We start from the raw sequence: 23911 nt of genomic DNA, 5'->3' as shown, positions 1-23911 counted from the left end.
ACAATATACAGTTCCATTACAGTTGTACAGTTGTTCTTTTCCATTTCACCTTCTCTTTTCTTCTTTCCACCGGCAGGTCTGTTCCATTTTTCAAAATCCTGTTACTGTTATTTCATGAATATCAGCTTTTTGCTGTCCTGAATGTACACAAACAATGAAATGCAATCACCATATACTACACAAAGGAGGGGAAAAAATCCAGAAATGTTAGAAAGTTTTAAATACGTTTACAAATCTCAAGATTCTTTGCCATTCACTGTTTGCATTCACACTGCATCACTACAGAAGAGTGCTCCCTCTAAATAAAATACCCCAGGCATTTATTCCTTTCACTATCCATTTCTTCAGTTTCTAACTCATAATGTTTCATGGCAATGAAGTATCGGATAAAAGTTTCACCTAATGCTTCCTTGATGCATGAATCTTTTTCAAGTGCAACAAGAGCATCTTCTAGTTTCAGAGGGACTGATGAATGTTTCAGATCCACAGTGTGATCTTCTTCTTGGAGCATGTCATCATACCTAAGCTCTCTCTTCACTCCATCTAGACCCGCAGCAATAGTAGCAGCAAGCACCAAGTAGGGGTTTGCTGCAGCAGAACTTAATTTATTCTCTATGTGAGTGCCTTTTCCACCATGACTTTTGACATTAAAGGCACAGCTGTTATCATTATATCCCCATTTTGCATTGACAGTCTCTTTTGATTCTTTACTATACTTAGAAAAAGGCTTGCGGCAGCTGGTGGTAGGAGCCATCAAGCAGCTGATAGCTGCTGTGTGTGCCAAGAGACCTGACAACCAGTTTTTTCCAATATCTGAGAGCTCCTCAACTCCATAACCAGCAGAAAACAAATTCTTCTGGCCATTCACATCCCACAGGCTATGCGACAAAGCCCCTGAATTGTAGAATCCTGACTCTGAGAAAAAGCTAGCTATGTAGTTATACTTCTTTGCCACTTCTTTAATGCCTGTTCTAAACGTGAAGGCACTGTCAGCAGCATCTATGCCAAACTCTGGATGAAAAGTAATCTCCATTTGCCCAGGCCCACTGGAAGAAGAAAAGCTTTCAATATTGGCACCAGCATAATACATTCCTTCAATGAGTTCCTGAATGAAAGTCTGGTCATGGTTATTTAGTATCGTGGCTGCAGGAAAAGATATTGTCTTTGAATTTACAACTTCAGTAATGCCATAAATACAGAATTCATATGTGAAGGCAGAGTGCAGAGAAAAACCATTGTCCTGAAGCTGACTCAGCTGTTTCTTGGCAATGTGCCTCGGTGAGGTCATTAGTGGGTAGCCCAGAATGGTGAAGGCATCACATATCACTCTTGCAGTTTGCTCAGTCCAGGGTAGTATTCGAAATGTTGATAAATCAGGGTTCAGGATTATGTCACAATTAAAATTGGTTGCATTTATGTAATCTAATTCATTATCTTTAGGATTCAGTGTCAGCTCAAGATAACTTCTGGGCATGGCAACACCATTAATTGCTTTCTCCTAAACACAGAGCAAAACGACAGGTTACCAAAAAGAGCTCTATAGTATTTTTATGTAGGCAAAACATGTAAAATTTAGATTCTGGGTAAGAACAATGGTGTTTTTCCTAAAAGAACACCAAAATGCATTGATCATTAAAGTGGAGGGCAACAGCTGGCTACTATGGTCTTTTTGAAGCATAACAACCTTCTACAAGATTGGTATTAAAACCCTGGCATCAACATCCATCTATAGTTACTCCATTAAGCTTCCATATCTTCTGAAGATTTCATCTTACATACCTTATTCTACATTTGAACAGAGAATTTCAGCTCATGCAAATGAAATGTAGATAGGAACCCAAGGAAGGACCACCTATCTGCAAACAAGCACCTTCCCAACTTCTCTTATGTTCAAATCTTTAGCTTGTGAAAACTTTCAGTATGACAGATTTTATTTAATTTGGCTCATGTTCACATCTTACCTGTATGTAAAGGATTTCCATCTGAGTGAGGAGACAGAACAAACCTAGAAAGGGGCAAGCTCAGAGCTGAAAATTTGCCTATGCAGCTGGAAAATTGCTGAAACACTTCAAACTGCATATGGTTTCTTCTTTTAAAATAAATAAATAAATAATTTGAATCTGCCTTCTCTTAACTAGGTGGCAGTCCAGTGGTAGCAATTTTCACATAACCAAAACTGCACAACATGGAGAATATGGCTAAGCTCCCAATTTGACACTGAAAAGCTGTTGAATGTGATTATCTTTTAGTACTACCTCTCCACCCTGTGACCCTTCTAACCAAAAATGTGAGAAAGAAAGAAAAAAAAAAAAAAAAAAAAAAAAAAAAAAGGGGGGGAAATTACTCTCAGTCACTCTGTGTGTATACATATGTGTGCATGTGAGTGTACACATACACCATGTTTTAGTGTCCTTTGAGACTGTCATGCAAAGCCCCGATTTGGTAAGGTAAACAAATGCTCTCTTTGAACAAGCTGATCTAGGCATTTGCAACTTGACATAGCAACAGAAAGAGAAGTTGCAATTAACCTACAACCCCTCATAAGAATTTAAAAGACTGAGAGAAAAATTATTTTGATAAATTCCAAATTACATCAGGAAAAGCAAATTGTATCTAGATGATATAGTTGCATTTAGCAAAATCTAAAAGGGAAAATACAAAAACACGGCTAAGGCTTCTGAAGGTACTTGAAACAAAAGTGATCTACATCTTTTCATGTTCATATCTTTTTTTGTGATCACTCAGTAAAGCTTAAAATATTCATAATGGTATGTGAGTGAAACCTCATTTGGTTCTTATACCCTGAATCATCAATTTAGCAAATATTGCTATTAGATCATCATGCAACCAAATGGTATTTTCTTATGTGATTGATGACTATAAAATTTCTCATCACTATGGTGATCTTCATTCAGTCGTGTTCTTTCTTGCAGTGTTTATTCTTTTCTTTTTGCAATTTAGTGGTGTTCAGTAAAACAAAATCTTTATAATGCATTGAACCTGAAAAGATAATTCTGAGGGAAGAGATTATTAGAAGTTAAAGAGCTGAAATTACTAGCCTTATTTAATTAGATTAGTATCTGGAGGAACATAAAAATAGATGACTGCAGTGTTGAAAAAAGTCCACATCCTTGGGGAACATTAGCAAGTGGAGGGAACAGGTAATTTGTCCTAAGTTTGAGTTTCTGTCTGCACTACCGGAAAGAAAAAAAAAGCAAAGGAAAAAAAAAAACAAACAACCACCACCATAAATTAAGGACAGGGCCATGAAAACACATAGAAGTACAGCTAGAAACAAACAAACAAAAAAAAAACTTACGTGAAAAAAGCGAGAAGGAATATTCTTTGATCTTGACACACCATGGAGGTCTATTGATTCAAATCTGACAAACTGTATGTTGTCCCTGGCCATCTGCTGCTTAATAAATTCAATATGAGAGAACAGGTGAAGCAGAGTTGGGCTTCGAAGGCCGTTTACATCAAGCTCTCTGCTGGATGCTATAAGTGAAGAGGAATGTTCACGTCAAACAAAATAATGAATGCTGGAGTACAGGCTGTTCTCCTAAAAAGTGCAACTGTGGAAAACTGCGACATGGGGTGTAAAACAAAAATAAGAACAATATGTGGATCACAAAATATTTCTGTAAATAAACACACTTCTTTTCTCCTGAGAACCTGTATAAAATTCATTGTTTTTTGAGAATTAGAACTTAAATGTTTTTCATGTTGGTAAGAGAACACAGGAGAATGGTAAAGCCAGGAATTTCTGGGGGATGCTTCAGATGATATGTTGGGTATTTTCAGGAGCACAGAGAGAAGCTGGATACCTATTTCCCACTGAAAGCTAATAGAATTCAAATGTTACATTTTTTCAATGCATTTGAAAAATTCATGGATACAGAAATATGATTAAAAGGGCAATAGTCTTCTACTAAATCTTTCTCAAGACCTCCTGAGGAGGCCTGCACTCTTCTCCACCAGAGGCGGCAGACTTTTAGGAGAAGTTCATGTATTTGCTGTTACAGAGTTTTTTCTTAACTGTTTTACAGTAGCTGTAGGACTGTATAAACTTTTATATGGAAGCAATAGCATCTGAATGAACATCTGTAATGGAGCAGAGAGCTGGGCACAGTAACTTCCGTACACAAACTTATTTTTATTTTTATTATTTGAGCTAAACTACGTAAGGTTTCCATGTAGTATGATAAACTAACTAGGCCAAGGTTAAAATTTTATATTAAGATATGAAAAAAATGTGGAAAAAATCTTTCTTTCTACATTACTGGGAGGAAAATCCTCCATTCCTCCAAGAAAGCTGAGAATATGATCATATGATTTTTCATAGATCTCTCAGTTCTGCATTGGTTGATCCACAGCAAGCATTCTTCACTGCCCTTCCAGTGGAAGTTAAAAGCTTCGTGATGAGGCCCTACAAAGGTTGGTGGGAGCACTACCGGTCTTTCCAGTGCAAGGCAGCAAATTATTCCACAGTCATAGACTTCTTGGAGCCTTTGAATGGAGCATCAGATGTCAAGGAAGTGGCAAGGATACTGTGGTCAGTAAAGTAAGAAAAGGTTAAGTAATAAGTGTTCCCAGAGGAGCACCAGGTGAAAGCACAGGACAAAACTTTAAGTAAATAGAAGGGTCTATAGGAACACAAAGAAGAAAATCAAAAAGGGAGAAGCAACAGAAGAATTCTGTCATATCCACTTCTTGCAACATTTTCTGCTTTGGTCTGCTTCAGCTGTAGGCTTCTTATGGAAATAGCTTTTTCTCTCTGTCTTCTGCAAACAGTAGGTCAATATGTCCTTTAAAAGATGTACATTAAAGAAGCAAGTCCTGTTTACGTATTTGTAAACAATCATCCCATAATTATGTTTTGCAGCATAAATGTTCACTGGCATTTAGCAAATTCAACCTTTTTATGAGCCAGACTATCAATTATAAGTTTACTAACAGGTAATAAAGTATGGCTATTTATTAGATTAATAGAATTTTAAAGATGCTGAAATTTTTCTTACAGACTACAGTGAGTAGCAGATGAGAAGCCTGAGGTTTCAGCTTTGTAAAAGCAGTGTTCAGTCCCTTATTCTACACATGCTTAATTTCCCATGCAAACATGGTAGACATCTCCTGTATCCCATCCATCACAAAGATATTTTTATGTCTTTAGATTATTCTAAGTGAAGTTTGACTGGCAATCCTTGACATCAGAATATTGCCAACTTTTGATGTAAATATTGCAAGTATTTCTTACAATGTCCTGAATGTTGCCTGCTGTATTTGCATCTACTGAACAAACATTTTTCAGGCAAAAACACATAATTAAGGAAAAATCAAGAACTTTAACACTGACCACAGTAATATTTTTAATCAGTATCCTTGAGATACAAATTATATAAAATCAATGTATATAAAAAAATTAATGTTATATGCATTATACTTAATTTAAACATCTACCAATGGGAGATAATTTTCCAAATTTTATTACTTCAATCTAAAGTTATTTGAATAAGTACATCAACACATATTTAGATTATATGCAATAACATTAAAGAAAATTCCTATTAAATAATGTTTTAAATAACATTAAGCAAGCAAAAATTATTAACTGAAGAAGGGAAAATTTGTCTTCTCCAGTGGACTTGCTATGATTAATGATAGATCTTTTTAAATTATTAGACTAAAATGTATATGTTGGTCTGGTATTAGTCTAAAATTAGGCAATATACCAGTCTAGACAGCCAAGTAGTCAAAAGACAGATACTTAATTATTTACAATAACCTTTGTCCAAAATCTGTTAGAATCAATAGAAACACTCCTGCAGCTTTCACATAGTTTTTAGTGGCAGTTCATCTTTTATATCATTTGCAGATTATCTTATTCATTGAAAGAAGAAGTTTCTGTGAATTGTATCATAGATAAAAAATATCATAATGATTTAATATCTCTGACTCATTTCGGAAGTATGAAAGGGAATTTGTTTTTTAAATAATATTTAGTGAATAACAACTCACAGTACTTTGTTTTCTCTAGCACAGGTCCCAAAATGTATTTTCTTGGTAACCACTAAATAAATCACCTGCTAACTAAGCCTGCAAAGCCAATTATGACTATAGTTTGGAAAGGTATAGTAGAGAACTGAGTACTCTGTCTTTTTGCAGTTCATACAGTCATTATCCAGAGCAGTAGCAACTGGACACAAAGTAGCTAATAAATACTAGACATGTCTAGCTGATTTAAATACACAGTCTAAAAGTCTTACACACTTATGAGGGATGATTGTGTTCATTAGTATAAGTGTTTCCCTTGTTTTATGGGCCTTTAGAAATAATGTCATCTTTCTTCTCATTTCAGAAAATCTACTTATGAAAACATCCATAAATTTCAAAAGATGCTCAGATTGTGGTTGAGATTTTAATTTTACATATCAATCCAGACTGGCCGCATTTCTTAAAGAGGAATGATACATACAGATACTTAGATAGCTACATCAAATCAGTAGTACAGAGAAAGCACTTAATGTTCATTTTTCTATGATTCTATCTGTATTTCTCATTTATGTTACCACTGAGAAACAGTTAATACTACTCATGTTTCTTTTGTATTTAGTGCCATATACCCACAAATATAAACAAATTATCTTCACGTATTTAAATAATATTAATAACACAAACTTTAAAATATGTTTTAAATCATCAAATTATATTAGTATTTCTAGCGGAAAAGTGGTGCCATTCTTAGATTATTGATACTGTAATAATTCAGATTGCTGAAGGCAGCTGACATTAGGAGAGGGCAAATAATTAACTTCAGCTTTCTCTTCTCAGCAATGGAGAAGTGCCGTAATGGAAGAAAGTGCGGATGTCTCACATCAATCTGTAATTATCTGCTTGCTCAAATAAATCATTTTGCATGGCCCATTATTAAATCACATTGCATCTAAAGCAAACAATTTCTTTGCTCTACAGGAGGTGACTGTGTCAAACTGATGAAACAAAAAGAATGTGCTACATCTTGCCAGGGGACTTAACAATGGCAGGAACAGGCTGACCTAACAAATGTAGTAATATTGGAAACTCTTCACTGAGAAACAGGATGTAACCTAAAGTTATAGCAGCCGCTAGAAGGTAGAATCTAGACACAAACTATATAAAAAAGGAGACATGTTTCCATCAGTTCTCCTCCACTTTCTTCCTCCCACTCTGTCTCCAGCTGTGCCAGATGTGCTCCCTCCTGAAACGACCCTGCTGCAGCCATGCAGCTGCTGCCTACCCTCACCGTGCCCGGTGACACGGGGTCTGCTCTCACTTGAGTCCCACACATGTCCCTGTGCTCTGTGGCATATTGTGTCACCTGTTACTGTCTCAGAGCAGTAGGAAATACAAGCAAGCATAGGTACTGTTGTGCCAGTCAAGGCAGGGTTTCATCACACTTGGGCTGTGTTTGCTTTCAGCTCTCAATAGGAAAGGCAAGGCATTCTTTGCAAAATAATCTGTCTAAAGATAATTGGGTTTGCAATTCCTCACTAAATATATGGTCTTGTGATTAGAAGCACAAGAAGGATTAATATCCAGATTATTCTGAATTTCTTCTTCATCCTTAGAAATCTAACACAGGGTACTCTGAAGATGTGTGGATATTGACTCCATCTATAAAACAAATGTGTTTTTGATCACAGAATCATAGAATCATAGAATGGTTTGAGTTGGAAAGAAGAATGGTTTGAGTTGGAAAGGACCTTAAGTATCATCTAGTTCCAGCCACCCTACCTGGGCAAAGACACCTCCCACTAGATCAGGTTCCTCATAGTCCATCCTGGCCTAGAACACTTTCAGGGTTGGGGCTTCCACAACTTCACTGAGCAACCTGTTCCAGTGTCTCACCGCCCTCACAGTAAAGAATTTCCTCCTAATGTCTAACTTAAATCTCCCCTCTTCCAGTTTTGATCCGTTACCTCTTGTCCTCTCACAACAAGCCCTTTAAAAAAGTCTCTCCCCAGCTTTCCTGTAGGCCCCCTTCAGATGATAACCCCTGGCAATGAGTCCCACAGGGTGATCACACATCTACACCCTTTTAAATCCTATGGAAATTTCTGTTGGTACCAATTTAAATATATCTGCTCATCTTTACAGAATTCAAGTTTGTGTACTTCAGATCTGCCAGTCTTCTTAGTTCAGTATATTACTTACTATTCTCATGTTTGTCTTCAAACACTGAGTATCTATTTTTCAAACCTCATATCACAGCTTTTTCTATGCTAGACATCATTCTTACTGCTATTATTTAAAGCCTCTCTTTCCTATTCTTGTCTGCTTTTTAACATGCTAAATAGAAATGAGTGCTCAGTTACGTTTGTACAGTATTATTGATGTGAATAGTGATCAGAAGCATTTCCAGTTGAAAACATCATGTCATTTGTATTTCTTCATTACCCAGAAATAGTTTCACAAAGAATGTTTACTCATAGGTCAGTAAAGTATTTGATTTATGCCATAAAATACATAAAAATACCTCTTATTTTTGCTCCATTATGAGACCCGTAACAGGGGAATAAGTATGTAAGCACACCAGAAACTTACGGAAGGATGGGAGACAGTAATACCATTTCCCTGATCTGCTTTATGTCTATACTTTTAATGGTTTTTTCCATCCATTTCTTTGTCTCATGACAGTCTGCTTTCTTTTTTAATCTTAACTGTGAAACAGGCTTTTTTATTGATACAGCCACAGAGAAGCTCAGCTTTTTGTCATGAATTTTATAGCTAAATTAGAGATTAATGAACAGCTTAAATCATCCATGAATTGTTCTTTCCAAACTATATGACAGCAAGACACAGCTTCTCAGAGGATCTAAATCATAAAGAATTGAAAAAAAAACCTAAGATTTTATTTCTCAAATATATGGAAGAGAAAATAAATAATACTAATTTTTTCTGTCTTCCAGGGTATTTTGTAAAAAGAGCTCTTCTGTATTGAATGAGAAAATTATCACTGTTTTGTAGACTAATACCTCTAGACAAGAGGATGTGAAAACAAAATATGCAGGTGGAGGAACAAAAAATTAGTGTAATAGCTGGTGGAACTACCTAACTAATAATCCTAAATATGATGAATCTAGATTGGCACCTCTTCCTTCAAACTCAAACAGAAAATTTGGATTTAAGGAAGGAATTACTGAGCAAAATTCCATGCACTGAGGGATGCACTACTGAAAACTAGATAGCCATTTCAAGTCTAAAAATGTTTGACCTAATAAAAAACAATCAAGTGAGATTGAGTGAGCATGCCTTGTTAATTGGAAAGCAAGGTTATTTAGGAAAGAGAAGGTTTTGCACAGTACTGAAGGTAAGGACTACTCTTTTCTTGAATAAGTCATAGAAGGAGAGGTAGCAGGCAGACAGATCAAGCCAAGAATACATTTCACTTATATTACATTTAAAGTAATTGTTTTGGCAACCTTCCACTAATAATAGAAAGTAAGCAACTCCAATGGGTGGAAAGAATTACTGCCTGAATATACCTCTTTCTCTCATAGAGTCACAGGATGACTGGCTTACTACTGTCATCAGAGTCAGATGAGTTGGATCTTACCTGAAAAGGGACAAAAATAGATCAGAAAGATAGGATGGAAGTTCTATCTGAGCATTTTTGTTCTGTTTAGATTGAGGGTAAAAATGGGAAATCATATTGAGTCAGAAAGTAGGAAGATTTCAGTTATTGGTGTAGAAGACAAAGACAAGCTTTTATTTGCTTTTGACAAAAATAGCTGCTCTTAGAGCTTGTGAGATGAAAAAATTAGCAAATTGTATATAGCTCAGTTCAGAGGGAAAAGGAAAGAATTAAGCAGAAGATATGACAGTTTGTTCAACAGAAAAAAGGGCAATCAAGAAGATTTATGAAGGAGCTGAACTTCAGCCCTGCTATGTTTAAGTTGAGTTCAAAATGTCAACAGATACATTAGAAGTTTCTTGAACTGAAGATACGGCATGAGGAAGGAACCGTATGGCTTTGGTTTTTCATTTTAGGAGAGATGCAAAAGCAACACAGTTATGTAAAACACAAAGCAGAGAAAAGCAGCGAGTGAAAAACACAGTCTTAAGTAATCTCCAAAGTAAGACATGGTTATTCTGCAGAAATGACTGCAGAAGCAATTAATATGTAGCACCTGCAGTAGGAACTTACATACCTCTTTTAAGATTGACTAAACATACTGAGCAGAATCAGTGGGGACATGCCTCTTCCAGGTGAGCATAAAGAACAGTGAAACTATAGAGGGAATTCAAATTTTCTTCAAAGTATGTAGGCAAATATTGTCATTTCAATGAAGCAAAAAGCCCAGGCTGTTTGTTTTGTTAAAATCTTATTTTACATGCTTTTACCCTTAAATACCAGGTATTGTCCTTTGTAACAGCTTTACTACTAAAAGTAAGACCTTTAAACAAGTTAGGAATTATAAAATTAGGTTACTCATTGTAATGGAAAAAGGAATTACTTGTAGGACTGATAAACTCCACTCTAAAGGATGAAAAATAGCCTGATAAGCAGCTACTTGATATGCTTTTCTTTAAAATGGCAACTTAGCAGAGGAACTTAGTCCTGGGCTACAGCAGCAACATAACACTTCATGTGATTCTTGTTCAAACCTTTTTCTGTGAACTTGGAATTTCAACAGTCACTAGGTAGCTACTGATGCCTGCAGCTACAGCTAAGTCATATTTTCTTTCTTAAGAAATTTCCTTCTCCCTCCTACAGTTCTTGATCCTGGTCATATTTATGCGGCTTCACTTGTAGTATGCTCAAGAAGATGAGTTCTGTTGAGAGGGCCTGCTCCTGAAGCTGCTCAGGTTTCTGGAGGTGTAACTCTGCTCTTTGCACTAAAGAAGATTTGAACAAAATTTTTCATCCCCAACAACAGACCAAGATGTACAAAGGGAATTGGAAGCCTCAGGTGACAGCCTGATTCGAGGGTCTTGTACACCTACAGCCATGTGGATGTGCTGTTTGAAGGTCCAGGAGAGAGATTTCTCCCAAGCCTGCGAGACCATATGTAGTGCTGGCAGTCCCTGACTCCTGCAGCCCCCTGTGACAAAGAGAACCCCAACAGTGTGTTGTGTCACCGTCCTTTGGAACATCACATTGTGTGAATAAAGCTATTCTCTTTGGCTTCCTCTCTGCCTTCCACAGCATAACTACTCTAATTTAGTATCACGAAGAGCAGTATGTGATAATATTGGAGAGGTCAATACACACTTATATTATAAGCTATATATACTACATGTATAGTACATGCATGCATTCATCTATATGTGTATGCACAGACTACGAATTGCATATTAATGCTATGTACATGAAATTTCACCTGAATTTTTACTTTTTGGAAGCCTCTCTCTTGTTCCCCCAAGCATGCAGGTACCGAACAGCTTAAGAAGCACACATCATTATCATATATAGATACCCATGCAAATAAAATCCATACATTCATGTTAATGCAGCCAATGTATTTGCCTAATTAGCTGCATGTGTTAGTTCCTGTCTTTCCCTGGTGATGAATTCAATTTAAAAAGCTTTATCTTCAGCTCCAGTTTGACTGACACTGCTCAAGCAGTATTTTTTATATTGACAAAAATATTTTGTGTGTCTTTTCTCTATTATTTTTTGCCCCTGCCCAAGCACTTCTTTTACAAAAGAGCTGTCAAGCAATGGACAAAATGCACATGCAGAAATATTTCCACAATTTCCAACCTGAATTTTTGAAAAAAGTATATGGATTCATTATTTGAGAGATATGTTAACCACATAACATGATTGTATTTCAATCCTCTAGATTACACTGAATCACTAAAGCTCAGCTACATCTTAGCCTTTCATCTGCTGACCTCCAGAGACTGTCTCTTAACTGTGTACTGTTAGAAAAAAAATATATATTCCTGCTTTGACTATGGCATCCATATGTGCCTAGTGCTGAACACAGCAACCAAGTACTACACTGGGCAATGTTTATGTAATAACCACGTGTATGTATGTATTGACATATGATTTCAGTGCTCTCCTACTTTGTATTCCATATTAAAGAAACAAAGAGAGGAAGAGAACTATTTACTTCTTAATGTGTATTTTTAAATCAAATGTTTCGAAAAATTTTGGACCAAGATTTTTGTTTTGAGCAAGTTCAAATATTTGAAAGCTTGAAAAACACAAGAGCTTGTATTTCAGAAGTACTCAGTGTCAAAATACATTTAGATCCAAGATTTCTCTTCAGGCACTTTGATAACTACAGGATTTAAGATAATGTTTCAGTCATTAAAAAAAATATTATTTTATCTTAGCAAACTTAATAAAGTATCACTCACAGCAATGAAATACTGTTTATGCAAATGCTCATTAAGGACTGCAGAATGTTATCTAACACTTTCTTCAGTTAAGGTACTGTATGTATTGAATGAAAATTGAATTTCAAACACAAGCATTTCTAATTAAGTAGAAATTATTTCTGTGCGTTCCATTTACTACTGAAGACACTCACTGAGCCCTACAGTTTACTTGGTCAAAGCCAAATGAAATCCAAACTTCATGAGATTCCAAAACTTTTGATTGGGAAATATTTCTGATGAGGCAAAACATTTTTTGCCCCACTTTCCTTCACATTTAATTCTCATCAGTAGTTCTCTTACAGTCACGGTTATTGCAGTGATACGGAGTAGGATTAACTCCAGGTAGCTTTAAGTATTTCAGAGTTAAGCAAATACCCTAAACTAATCATCATGAGATTATTTCCCCACTGAGTGAAAAGAAGTGCCCACCTCCACAGATCCATTTCTCAGCAGCCCCCAATACCTCTTGAAGACAAAATGCCTTTCTCTACTGATTATGTAATAAACCCGGATTAGCCTCTTCACTTTAAGTGGCTAATATCAGGTTCCTAGGTGGAACCTACAATTAATATAATCAGTTCCCTCTATCTTGTAAGTGGTGTTATGAACAATAATAGTTATTCCTGTGGTTTAAAAATGTATTTGCTGGTTTTGCAGACAATAAAAAACCCAAATTTAAATTTGAAAATGCATTTTGCCAGCAATGAAAAAAATGATGTGAAAAGAGAATGGTTTGAGAAAAAATACACTTTTCAAATCTGTATGTTTTTCATGCAGCGCCTTAAGCTAGCACTGGTAATGTTTAGGAGTATCTTATTCAGACTTGTTCAAACTGGATAACACAATATGTCTACTAAGGAATCCTGCTGTAGCTAAAAACATTTGATACATTCCAAATTGTCTTTTTTCAGAGTATGTATAGCAGTATTTCTAACCATCTGAAAGGAGATTTTTTAAAAAACAGGGTAACAATAGTGTACAAATGTAATTCCTACCATTATTGGAAAAGACCCTTGGGATGACCAAGTCCAACCATCATCCTTACTCTACAAAGTTCTCCCCTAAACCATATCCACCAACACCACACCCAAAAGACCCTTAAACATATCCAGGGATGGTGACTCAACCACCTCCCTGGGCAGCCTATTCCAGTGTCTAACCACTCTTTCTGTGAAAAAATTTCTCCTAATGTCCAGTCTAAACCTACCCTGTTGCACCTTGAAGCCATTCCCTCTTGTTCTGTCGCTAATTACCTGTGAGAAGAGACCAGCACCAACCTCTCTACAATAGGGTCTTTTCCAACCTGAATAGTTCTATGATTCTATGATTATATTTCATTATGTAGTTAATGATGGACAAGGTATTTTACCAATGAAGATGAAAGATTCCTAGCTCTTGAATCCGTGAGTTAAATCAGAGTGTAAGGTAAATATACTAAAAAGATGATAAGACTATTTGACCCTCATGCTCATGGAAATTTATTAATCTAATATCTATTCAATTGGCAAATTGCTGTTTTGTGCTTCCTGGAATAGACACAAAACAATGAACTGCTCAAGCCCATTACATTATCATAGCTAACAGCAGCTTTCAGTCTGCTCATCCAGCCAGCCCTGAAGTTTAGCCTTTACAGATTCAAAAGCCACAGTCTATTAGTAGCAATTAATTGCTTCTATAGACACTTCCAAAATAGACGTATTGAACAGCATGAAGATAAGTGGAATTTCTCTGCCTCATTTGCTTTTCTTCTCTTTTAATTTACATTACATGTTTTTGTATTCAAGTCCTCTTACATGACGGATAATTGAAAATATCATCCCTACATGGGAGCAATTTCCACAGCTGGAAATGTTAACAAAAAGGAAATTTTAAGAAGCCCAGACTCTGTTAGATATTTGCAGTGTCTAGCAGACCTTTGGGAAATGTTGCCTGAGCTCAGTTTAAATGAGCAAATATTCAGGTTTTAGTGAAAAAGACATGACCACTTGTGCTTGGCTGTTTTAGCAGGTAGCTGGGCTTCAGAAAAAAAAAATAATAAAAAAATAAAAGCACCACAATTGTAAAGTACAATCTCTGATCCATCCCAATCATACAGAAATTACAGGTGTCAGTTCTCTCATGCTCTAGCTGTGAATAAAGTTTGCAGCTTAACAAAACCCCTCAAAACAACAATAGCATTTTCCTTGACAGCAGGTGATGTTTAAATATCCTTACCGTCCTGGCCTTCAGAGGAGTCAAACTGCATCTCGGGAGCAGCGTTTTCTGCATTAGTTGAAGCTGCTGGTGGCCTCTGAATAAGTTGATCCATGTCGCTCTCTGCTGGTTGCTGCTGATCAGACCCAGCAGAGCTGAGGACCAGGAGAGGTTTGCTCTTCTGTCCTGCTCCCTCCTTGTGGAAGCTGTGGTACTTTCGATTCTCCTCTCCAAAATGGGGACTAAAAGTCTCAAAGGGTCGGCCCTGCTTGTCAGCTGTTTTTTCCCAGGGCTTCAAACTTTTCTGAGGAAAAGTCCCACCTGCCTTGCCACTGTAATTGGGCCCATAATCAGGCAGAGGACCTTCACTCAGCAGGTTTTTCAATTCTTGCAAACTTCGTTTGGAAATGGCATTTGTCCTTGTGAAGGACTGTCCAGTACAATTTCCTTGTGGGGCCACAGCTCTGTGCAGGGAGCCCATCTGTGCCACAAGCAGCTCAACATCATCTTCTTCCATCTCCTCCTGTTCATCTTGCTCACTCTCTGCCTTCTCATGACCATTCTCCCTGCCCACTGCCTTTGTCCGCCCAGCTTTCCCTGCACTCCTCACAGGCCACACACCCATGGGAAGCTCCATTTTAGCTGCTGTATCTATGTGTTCATCTATTGTTCCTATTCTTTTCCCAGGGTCAGCATTTTCCTGGATATCTCGGGTTTCTCCAGACATATCTTCTTTCACATCACTGCTAATCTGAGGACTGTCACGAATCCCTCGGTCTTTTTGTCCTGGAGGAAGGCTAGTCAGGTTTTGAAGAGGCTGGTCTGATGGTGATTCTGAGCAACCAGTGGTTGCTTGAAGGGGGCAAGGATCTGGGATTTTTGAGGTGTGGGACAGCTCCATCTTCTTACTTTCTAAAGGAGAAACATGCTTTGTAGGACCTTTGGCTCCCTTTTTCTTTTTGAAACCACATACATTGTTGCCATCAACTTCATCATTGTCACTTTCAGGTGTGTTCTGTAACCAGTAATAAAATATACAACCAAATAACACACATGAATGAAACAGAACACAGCAATGGAGTACTATGAGCTGCACTTATCTTGTAGCACTTCCATTACTTCTTGCTGATGGAGGTCTCTGTAGACAGAGCTATTTTAATGTTTTTAAATCTCACATAATTATTTTACTAGTGTTTTACAACAAAATTGCTGAAAATGCCTTCATAATGTAGTTATTGCACAGATTTAGTTTAAAATGTAAGACATTGTACAACTCATGACATCGTTTGTCAAATATGTGAACTTTAAATGTGCAAAAAATTAAATTATTACATTTAAATATATTCTTGTTCAAATTAAAAACATTTGTATTTATAAAGGAAATAATTGTCCTGGAATGCAGAACACTGGTAATCCTTATGAGTAAGGTGAGTGAAACCTTAAAATAAGCAGCTTTTAAATGAATTTCAGTATCTAAAATGGCCAAATAACTGGACTTCCAGGCCAGTGGTCAAAAGGAAAAACCCAAATTTGGATATGTACACAGGAAACAACCAGAAGATGATGGTTACCTTTATATACAGCATTGATGTGATATATATTGTAGTGGTGGGAGAAGATTTTTAAATAGATGTAAACATGTGGGAAAAAAGTGTCAAAAGAAGGTACAAAAATTAAACTGCTTGTGTTATCCTAAAGAATATCAAGCATCTGGATCATCATCACTCCTAAGTATCCTGACCCTACGACAAGTATGATTAATGCAATAGTGACAGGGAAAAGGAGAGAAAATCAAACCTAGATACATTCAAATTAAAAAATAGCAGATATTTTAATATTTCGGTTGATTAATTATTTCAGAAGCTATCAAGGTAGGGATTGAATTCTCCATCTCACGATGTCTCAAAAAAGACTCCATAATATGGTTTAACCAAAATATAAATCACTCCATAACAAAGTACAGATTGTTATATTGCTTCTGAATACCAACTCAAGCATGTATTTAAGACTTGGTAGCTTAACCAATAGTCCCTGGCTTACCTGGGTTGAGCTGGATTTACACCTGAAAAAAACCTGGGAAATCATGACATATGCTCCAAATCGGACTGCTCTTTACCCTTTTCACAAAGGAAAATTCTTCACTCTCTCTAATTTCTGTATTTCCAAAAGAAGTAGGGGTCTGCACAAAAGCAAAGTGAATGCCACTTGGGATAAGGCAAAAGAGATTCCTGTTGCCTGGAAAAAAGCATGTAGAAGAAAAGGCGGCAGTATCTGATGTGCATATGGACAGAAAGAGCTACATGGTCCCCATTAAGGTCATTAACACTTCCTTTTCTCTATATTATTCATTCCTATTTTCCCCATTCTCTCATTACTCTGTTTTCCATTATTCTCTAGGCAAAAAAAAAGACTTCTGACTCCCTTCCTAATGCAGAGCTCACAAATATTTCCTTTCCTTCTCTCCCTTGCTCTGAATTTCTGCAACATGCTGCACATGCACCTGCTTTGGGAGATGGCCGGGGCATTGCTGATAGCATGGAAGGAACTCCCATGCACATGTCAACAGTAATGTGCTCCCTTGCAACCAAACACAGCTCATGGCTCATTCATAACAGATGTACTTGCTTACCTCAGCTTTAGCACTCAGTTTTTAATTAATCTATGTCTTCATAGAAAACTTTTCATTTATTCCTCTAATACACCCTATAAAACACTATAAAATAATTATGGGTGTATTGCTGGTTCTTCTGCATACTCAGCCATGCAGAATAGACCTAATTCCTATAGTTCTGCACCATTATGGAATATAAACATAATGAGAAACTTTCCTGAATAATGAAGGAGGCAAAAAGAACCTACAATGGAGAATTATAACACAGAATTTTACTGTCCATCCCCCCTAATAGTGAATGAAACTATTCACTACACATGGGGAAGAAACAGAAGTGCTAGAGGAAACAGTGCTTCCCAATTGGAAAAAAAAACGAGTAATCCTTTTGAATAGAGATGAGCAGGATAAGGACTGACCACTTGTAAATTTGTTAATGGAAACATTCTTTGGAATAGGACTTTAATAACTAATGTGGCTATAGTATTCTACAAAGCATTTATTTTCCATGCAGAAATTGAGAATATAGAACTGCATTTTGATAATTAAAAGAAAGATACGGGGCCAATTACTCTTAAACAAAAAAAGATTACCTTCAAATACAAAAAAAAAAAAAAAAAAAAAAAAAAAAAAAAAAAAAAAAAAAAAAAATCACCTATAAAGAGCAGTCTATGCATCACTTAAGGCCCTCAGCACAAGGCACGCTGACTTTGTGCCTGAGAATGACTCTTAATTTCTAAATAAACTTGGGCATTTATGGACTTTCATTTATAAATAATTCACAGTATTTTCTGCAGAGAATTAAATAGTGTTAGATTTGTTTCAAGGAATGAATACAGCATCCCTTTACATTAAACACAGTCATATGTATGAATTGTGACACAGCCTTACTGTCTATTAGTTCATGTGGTGTCTACCATCAGAAAAGGTCTACTGCTTGGACACAGAGGGGAGAGTATCCAGAAAATAAGGCGTAAGAATTATCTTTAACCTTTTATTTCTAGCAAGTTTTGTTTGAAGAAGACAGGGATGATTAAGTAAAATAGGCCTTCGAAAGGGCAAGTGAGCTGGATACAGAGCGTGACTTAATTTCGTGGAACTATGTGCCCTGCTGTGGAAGGAAGGAAAGCAAAACAGTCATGGCATTAATGTGACAAAAGTTCTGATTTTTTTTTTTAATTTATTTCATTGCTCAATGTTCCTACTTTTTCGTTGTGTGGCAACAGTAACAGGAGATACTAAAGCTTCTTGAAAGTTGTCTTAGTCAACATTTGTTTCAGCATCATTCAATTTTTACGTCCTTGATTTCAAATGCTTACTATCACCCTAAGTCAAGGTCTTGAAAGTTCCAAAATTTGCTTCTCTCTCTTAGCAAATGAATGCCTGAGTGGCAAGTTGAATATTCTTGCCAGAAAGATTAGATCAAAAAATATAATCATCGTGGGCCACATTATGCAACAAATCAGATGTTTAGATTTTCTTTCTAAAAGTTGTATCTGGTGTTAACCATCATTGATAGGTATTAGTGTTACCCCAAGTCCTGATTTCCATCGGGACTTCTTGCCCTGATGCTGCAACTCATGCATCTCTACATTGGGGGTTTGCACCTGGTTTTGTTCAGTAGAGGCAGATCAGTCCAAGTCCTACAACAGACAGGAAGAGTAGGGGTGGATCAGACTTCATTTACCCTTATGAATAATCTCAACTCGTGCAAATAACACTTTTGCTTGTCTTCACTAGATAACTACTGTGTCACTTCAGGTACACAAGAGTCTGGACGTCTGTGGCTATCAGCAGAGTGTAAGGGCTACACATGTGCATTACAGCAGCATATGAGGGCAACATGCAGGTAGGAAGAGAACAGAATAAAGGACAGTATCAGAAGGCAAATATTTCAGCATAGTGCTGATGAAATTGCCTGTTCTACTTAACCCAAGTACATGCCACTTCTGGCATGCCAACAGGCTTCTACCCCTGGTAGACATCTTAAATGTTGTGGTAACACAGAAAACATACATCTAAAGCAATTTTTCTTAATCAATTTGTGTTCACTTTTAGGCTTTGTACAAGCTCTGAAGTGCAATAACTGTATCACGAAATACAGCACTGCCAAAAGGCTGTTTATCTGTAAACCTGCCAATCAGCAAGCTGAGAACATTTTGGCAATGTAAAGTGTTGCCTTCTGGAGAAATAATGAGTGCTGAGCTTTCTGGTGCATGAAACACAGGTGAAAGTCCAAGGCAATTCTTGAACTTTTGCCTTAAAAGGATTTTATAGATGATAGAATATATATCTGCAATGTTCTATGACACAAATTCAGAACTGCAGAGGGGACCTGTTTTTTTCCTATTTTTTGTTTGCTTCATGACCTCAGGCAAGACTGGAAATGCTATCAGGGTTTATAAAACTCTCTCAAAAGATGTGTTGAGAAGAAAAGACAGGGAAATGAGAAAAAGAAACACACTATGGCATTTGAAAGGAAAAAAAGGGGAGGAAGGGAATCAGTTTAAAGGATGCTCTGTGTAACTGTAGATGATAGCAGCAGAAAGATTTATATCACCAAAAAAAAGGGTGAAAGAGGCAAGGTGCAATTCTAGCAGGAGCTTTTGCATATCTAAACAAAAAGATAGCACAATGTTGCTGCTGCTGGCTACCCAAAAAAGTGATACACTCACTCAGCAAAAGGTACTGGGGTCTCAGTCACAGTCTCGTTTTCTATTTTGTTTCAGATTACTAAACAATTTTAGCCATTATTTTAACTGACTGATAAGAGGTCAGATTATGATCTTCCTGAGTTCTTGCTAAAGATTTTTCAAGAGCAAAAGATTAATTTTGAAAAGAACGTCAAAGTGTCAAAATGTGGTATAACTAAGAATTAGAAAAACATAGAAAACAAACAAAAAAACCCCTCCTAAACAGAAAAGTCAAAAGTACCCACAGTTTAGTTGGATTAATTTTTTATTTATGAAAAGCTAAACAGCTTCTCTTAGATTTTTTTTTCTATTATATATTTTTTAAAATGTTGCAAAATTCTTATGAAATATTTCCAATCTAAAAATATTTTTTAAATTGTGCTACATGTGATATTATTCCCATTGTTACTTTCAAAAATAATACTGCTTCTCAGAGTACTTCAAGTGCTATGGAACCATAAACACTGAGGAACTTTCTCTGACCCACTTTGGCTGTTACCAGATAACCCTTTTTTACAGCACCCCTCCAGGTCAAGTTTAATTAATCTTTTTGTGTGATGACTCAAAAACAAGAAGTCAGGTCAAGAAGTCAGGTTTCAACTAGAGACCTGTTTAAGACCTTAGACAACAGTGCCCATAAGGCAGGTATGCCTGTGCCCAAGTGCTTTCGTTGCCCCTTCCCCTGACAAACGGAAAGCATTGCCCACCTGCTTTCCCAGTAACCAGGGAGCGAAGGAGCAGAGGACACAGGAAGAAATTATCTACTGCTGGGATTTAGTTCATCTTCACTTGTCTCTGAAGCTGCACAGACTTGTATCAGGAGGGAATGTGGCCCATAGAGTGGCAGGAAAGACATGACATACATTTCTAGGGAGTAGATCCAGGCAGAGAAAGGGGATTTGGCTCTTGCATGCTGTGCTAAAAGAATGCATGCTATGATGAAAAGGCACTGGTGGCTTGTAAGCTAAGAGACATGATGCATGTTGTCAAGATATTGCTGTGACTAATTTCTCCCTCAGTGACCTTGTGTGATGAAGTGGTTCTTTCAGAGTGATTTACAGCTACAGAAACCTCCTGGTGAAGGACTTGCAAGTGGCATAAATTTTAGGTACATGTGATTATTTTTCAGTTAGAGAAGCTGAAGCACAAACTAGCCACAGGTTGCTGGCAGATGTGTGGCAATGTTAGGAGCAGAAGCAAAGTCTTCTTCCTTTTTCAAAAATTTTTAATATACTCAAGATTATTATTCTTTAATGTGAAAATTAATGAGATGAGTTTAGCTCACAATACTGTATCATTTATTTTCACATCTGACATCTGCTTTATCTGCTACTTCCATCCAAAGCCTTCATGCTGTTTATGCAATTATCAGATGAGCTCCTCAAGGTCATTAATTCTCTGGTTGCCTCAAAGTATCAAAGTTGTCCTTGTGATAAGGTTATTTGCAAATACTTTCCCTTGGACTATGCCACCTGCACCATGTGGAAAAAAGATAAATCCCTACAACAGTCTCAACATGAAGAAGCTGATCCTGCCTTCACAGTGACTTGTGATCACAAAAATACACTTGTGGTATCATCTCTAATTTGCAGCAGCTTAAATGCGATCTAAAAGCCGAATCCATTTCACAGCTGACTAATCCTCAGGAAGATGTTTGCAATGGATTGAATTTAATGACCTACAGAACTCATGTCTAATTTCTATGACTCATTTCATACACAAAGATGGTCTAGGAGGCAGTCACTGACTCAGAGTAGGTGAACCTCTGGCATACAAAGTACCCATTTTTCCCCTTGATAAAAATGTCTAGTAGCCTCAATCTGCCTGCACCATCACTTCCAAGCCACATTACATCTTTCTCAATATTATTAATGAAACATTTTAATTTCACATTTTCACATGAAGATCTGGGCACTACTCAAAATAATAGGTACTTTTAAATTATTTTTAAATTTTCTTGTATTGAAAGTATATATTAGAACTTCAGGACCAGGATCTGTTTTAAAATGCACTAATCTAGAAACTGAGCCACTCCACTTAAGTCACTAGCCTGAGTCAAGAGTGTCTCTTGTCTTAATCAGCCTGTGGTCCACGAATTATAGAGTTTTCATTCACATTAATGAAGACAATCTGTTTTCCCACAAATCTTAATGGGATCATATTGAAAACTTCTGATACTTATAAATGAAAGATATACTAAGTTATCAAGTGGTAGATTTTCTTCCTAAAGAAAATAAGGGGCTTTTTGGCTAAAACAAGAAGCCTTTCTTTGACCTACATTTTCTTCAGAATTAGACCATTCCCAATACACATGCATGAAGAGCCTTGCACACAATCCAAACTCACTTGAAATCTTGAAGTGGATGCAAAAATTATTTTATATCAGTGTATCTGCTCTGAAATAATTCAGAGTCAGTCTCTTACCTGCTGAGTAAGATCTTCGTTTTTGTTCATGTCCTCTTCATTCTAGCTCAGGTCACCATTAGAAATGGCCTAGTAAAAGTCTAGCAGAAAGACATCCTGTATTTATAGGCACAGCTACAATAAAGGTTAGTTAAAACAGAATTGCTGTAAAGTTCTTTTCCCAGAAGACCATGCAGATGATGAACCATAAAGAGCAACCTCAACGTGTGATGGCCAAGAGCACCACTTTCTGGAACAGCGTTAAAGTAGTAAACTGACAAATGCACATTACTAGCTGCCTGCCTGCCTGGAAACAAAGACAACTGAGTATAAAACTGTTTTGCTCAACTTTTCTCCTCACAAAAGGCTTTTGTCCCATAACAAGCCATTTCTGTTCTGGAATAGAAGCTATTGTTAGGCTCCTTAGAGGTAAAACCTATATTGGGCATTATAACAACAGTATGTTATTGAGGCACATGGACAGGGATTTGAAAGGCACAGCACACTGCAAGAATAAAATGCAGTAGTAGCCTGTTATTCTAGGTGTTTGTATGTTGTTCATTAATATTGGTGGATCGGGCTGTGTTAGTACTGGAGGAGGGACTTTTTTGTATTAGATATCAAAAAATATTTAAAGATTATATAATCAAGCTTGTCTTTCTTATGCTTATTTATTTATCAGGTTTAACATAGGTTCAAAGGAATGTGTTTAACTGACATGTCATTCTTACAAGTTCATTTAGCTGACAAAACCTTAAAGGATGAGTGTATCAGGTGTGCTTACAGCAGCCCTTCCCAACAACTGGTTTCTCAGAGAACTCAAGTAAACATTGTGTTACGAATGACCCTTAATTACCTGATAAAAATAATTACCCTGGGTTAGGAGCTATAGTTCACAAAAATCTTAGGCATCTCTAGTCCCAAACTATATTTCTGAAAATCCTTCGTCATCTTGGAGGCACAAAAAGGCCATAGCTTCCAATTTTGTGACTCCATCTGCACCATTTCTGTAGCTGTTCTGAACTGCCCCACTTGTCACAGAGCAGAGCAGGCAAAAACTGAAACTTTATTAGCCTTCAAGAAATGCTAACTTAAAAGACTTGAAATTTTGTCAAGCAGACATTAAAAAAAACCCAAAAAAACCAACAAAAAACACTTAGCTCAGTCTATAGGACTGAGCTAGTGCAAGACAGAAAGGATGGAAGTCAGTATTTTGTTTGCAGAATACGTTTTCCCAGAATTTGCCCTCAGACGGTTCTCACAGAACAGTTAGCACAACTGCAGAGATCCCTATTTTAGCCAAAATTCTGGTGCCACAGACCTATATCTTACCCTGGCAAAGTTGCTTGCTTGTCTGTGTTGTGATTAACTGTGCCAAGAGGAGAACAATTATGAGCAGGACTACTTAGACCCAAATAGTCTGAGAAGCAGAGGCTGGCAAGAAACAGACCTTCTGGATCTCTATTTTTTCCATTTTGAATATTAGCCTGAACAACTTCAGCTCATATTTTGAAAAAGACACACTTCCGTTTAAATATCAGTTCAGTTTAAATTCATCAGAGAAAAAAAAATTCTTCACAACAAGGGTGGTCAAACACTGGCACAGGTTGCCCAGAGAGGCAGTGGGATCGCCATCCTT

The 23911-nt window shown here is 36.9% G+C and overlaps 1 protein-coding gene across 1 annotated transcript; it reads right to left on the bottom strand.

Moving 5' to 3' along the window:
• Positions 1–298: 298 nt before the first annotated feature.
• LGSN (lengsin, lens protein with glutamine synthetase domain) lies at positions 299–22323 on the bottom strand. Its single transcript, XM_010005110.1, has 4 exons — positions 22294–22323; positions 14590–15583; positions 3320–3498; positions 299–1498 (listed from the first exon to the last, which is right to left on the bottom strand). Exons 1-4 carry the CDS (start codon positions 22321–22323, stop codon positions 299–301), a joined length of 2403 nt encoding a protein of 800 aa, XP_010003412.1.
• Positions 22324–23911: the final 1588 nt, after the last annotated feature.

The sequence above is a fragment of the Chaetura pelagica genome, unplaced genomic scaffold (assembly GCF_000747805.2).
Source record: "Chaetura pelagica isolate M959 unplaced genomic scaffold, ChaPel_1.0 scaffold289, whole genome shotgun sequence".
NCBI classification, from domain to species: domain Eukaryota; kingdom Metazoa; phylum Chordata; class Aves; order Apodiformes; family Apodidae; genus Chaetura; species Chaetura pelagica.
Note: the sequence above shows the minus strand (reverse complement) of the source record. Positions and strands in the feature narration are given on the sequence as shown.

Coding starts and splice junctions, on each gene's coding strand:
- LGSN (XM_010005110.1), bottom strand. CDS start 22,323: ATGAACAAAAACGAAGATCTTACTCAGCAG. Junction 15,584..22,293: donor ACGAAGATCTTACTCAGCAG/GTAAGAGACTGA, acceptor TACTGGTTACAG/AACACACCTGAAAGTGACAA. Junction 1,499..3,319: donor TTCCTTCTCGCTTTTTTCAC/GTAAGTTTTTTT, acceptor CTCTGTGTTTAG/GAGAAAGCAATTAATGGTGT.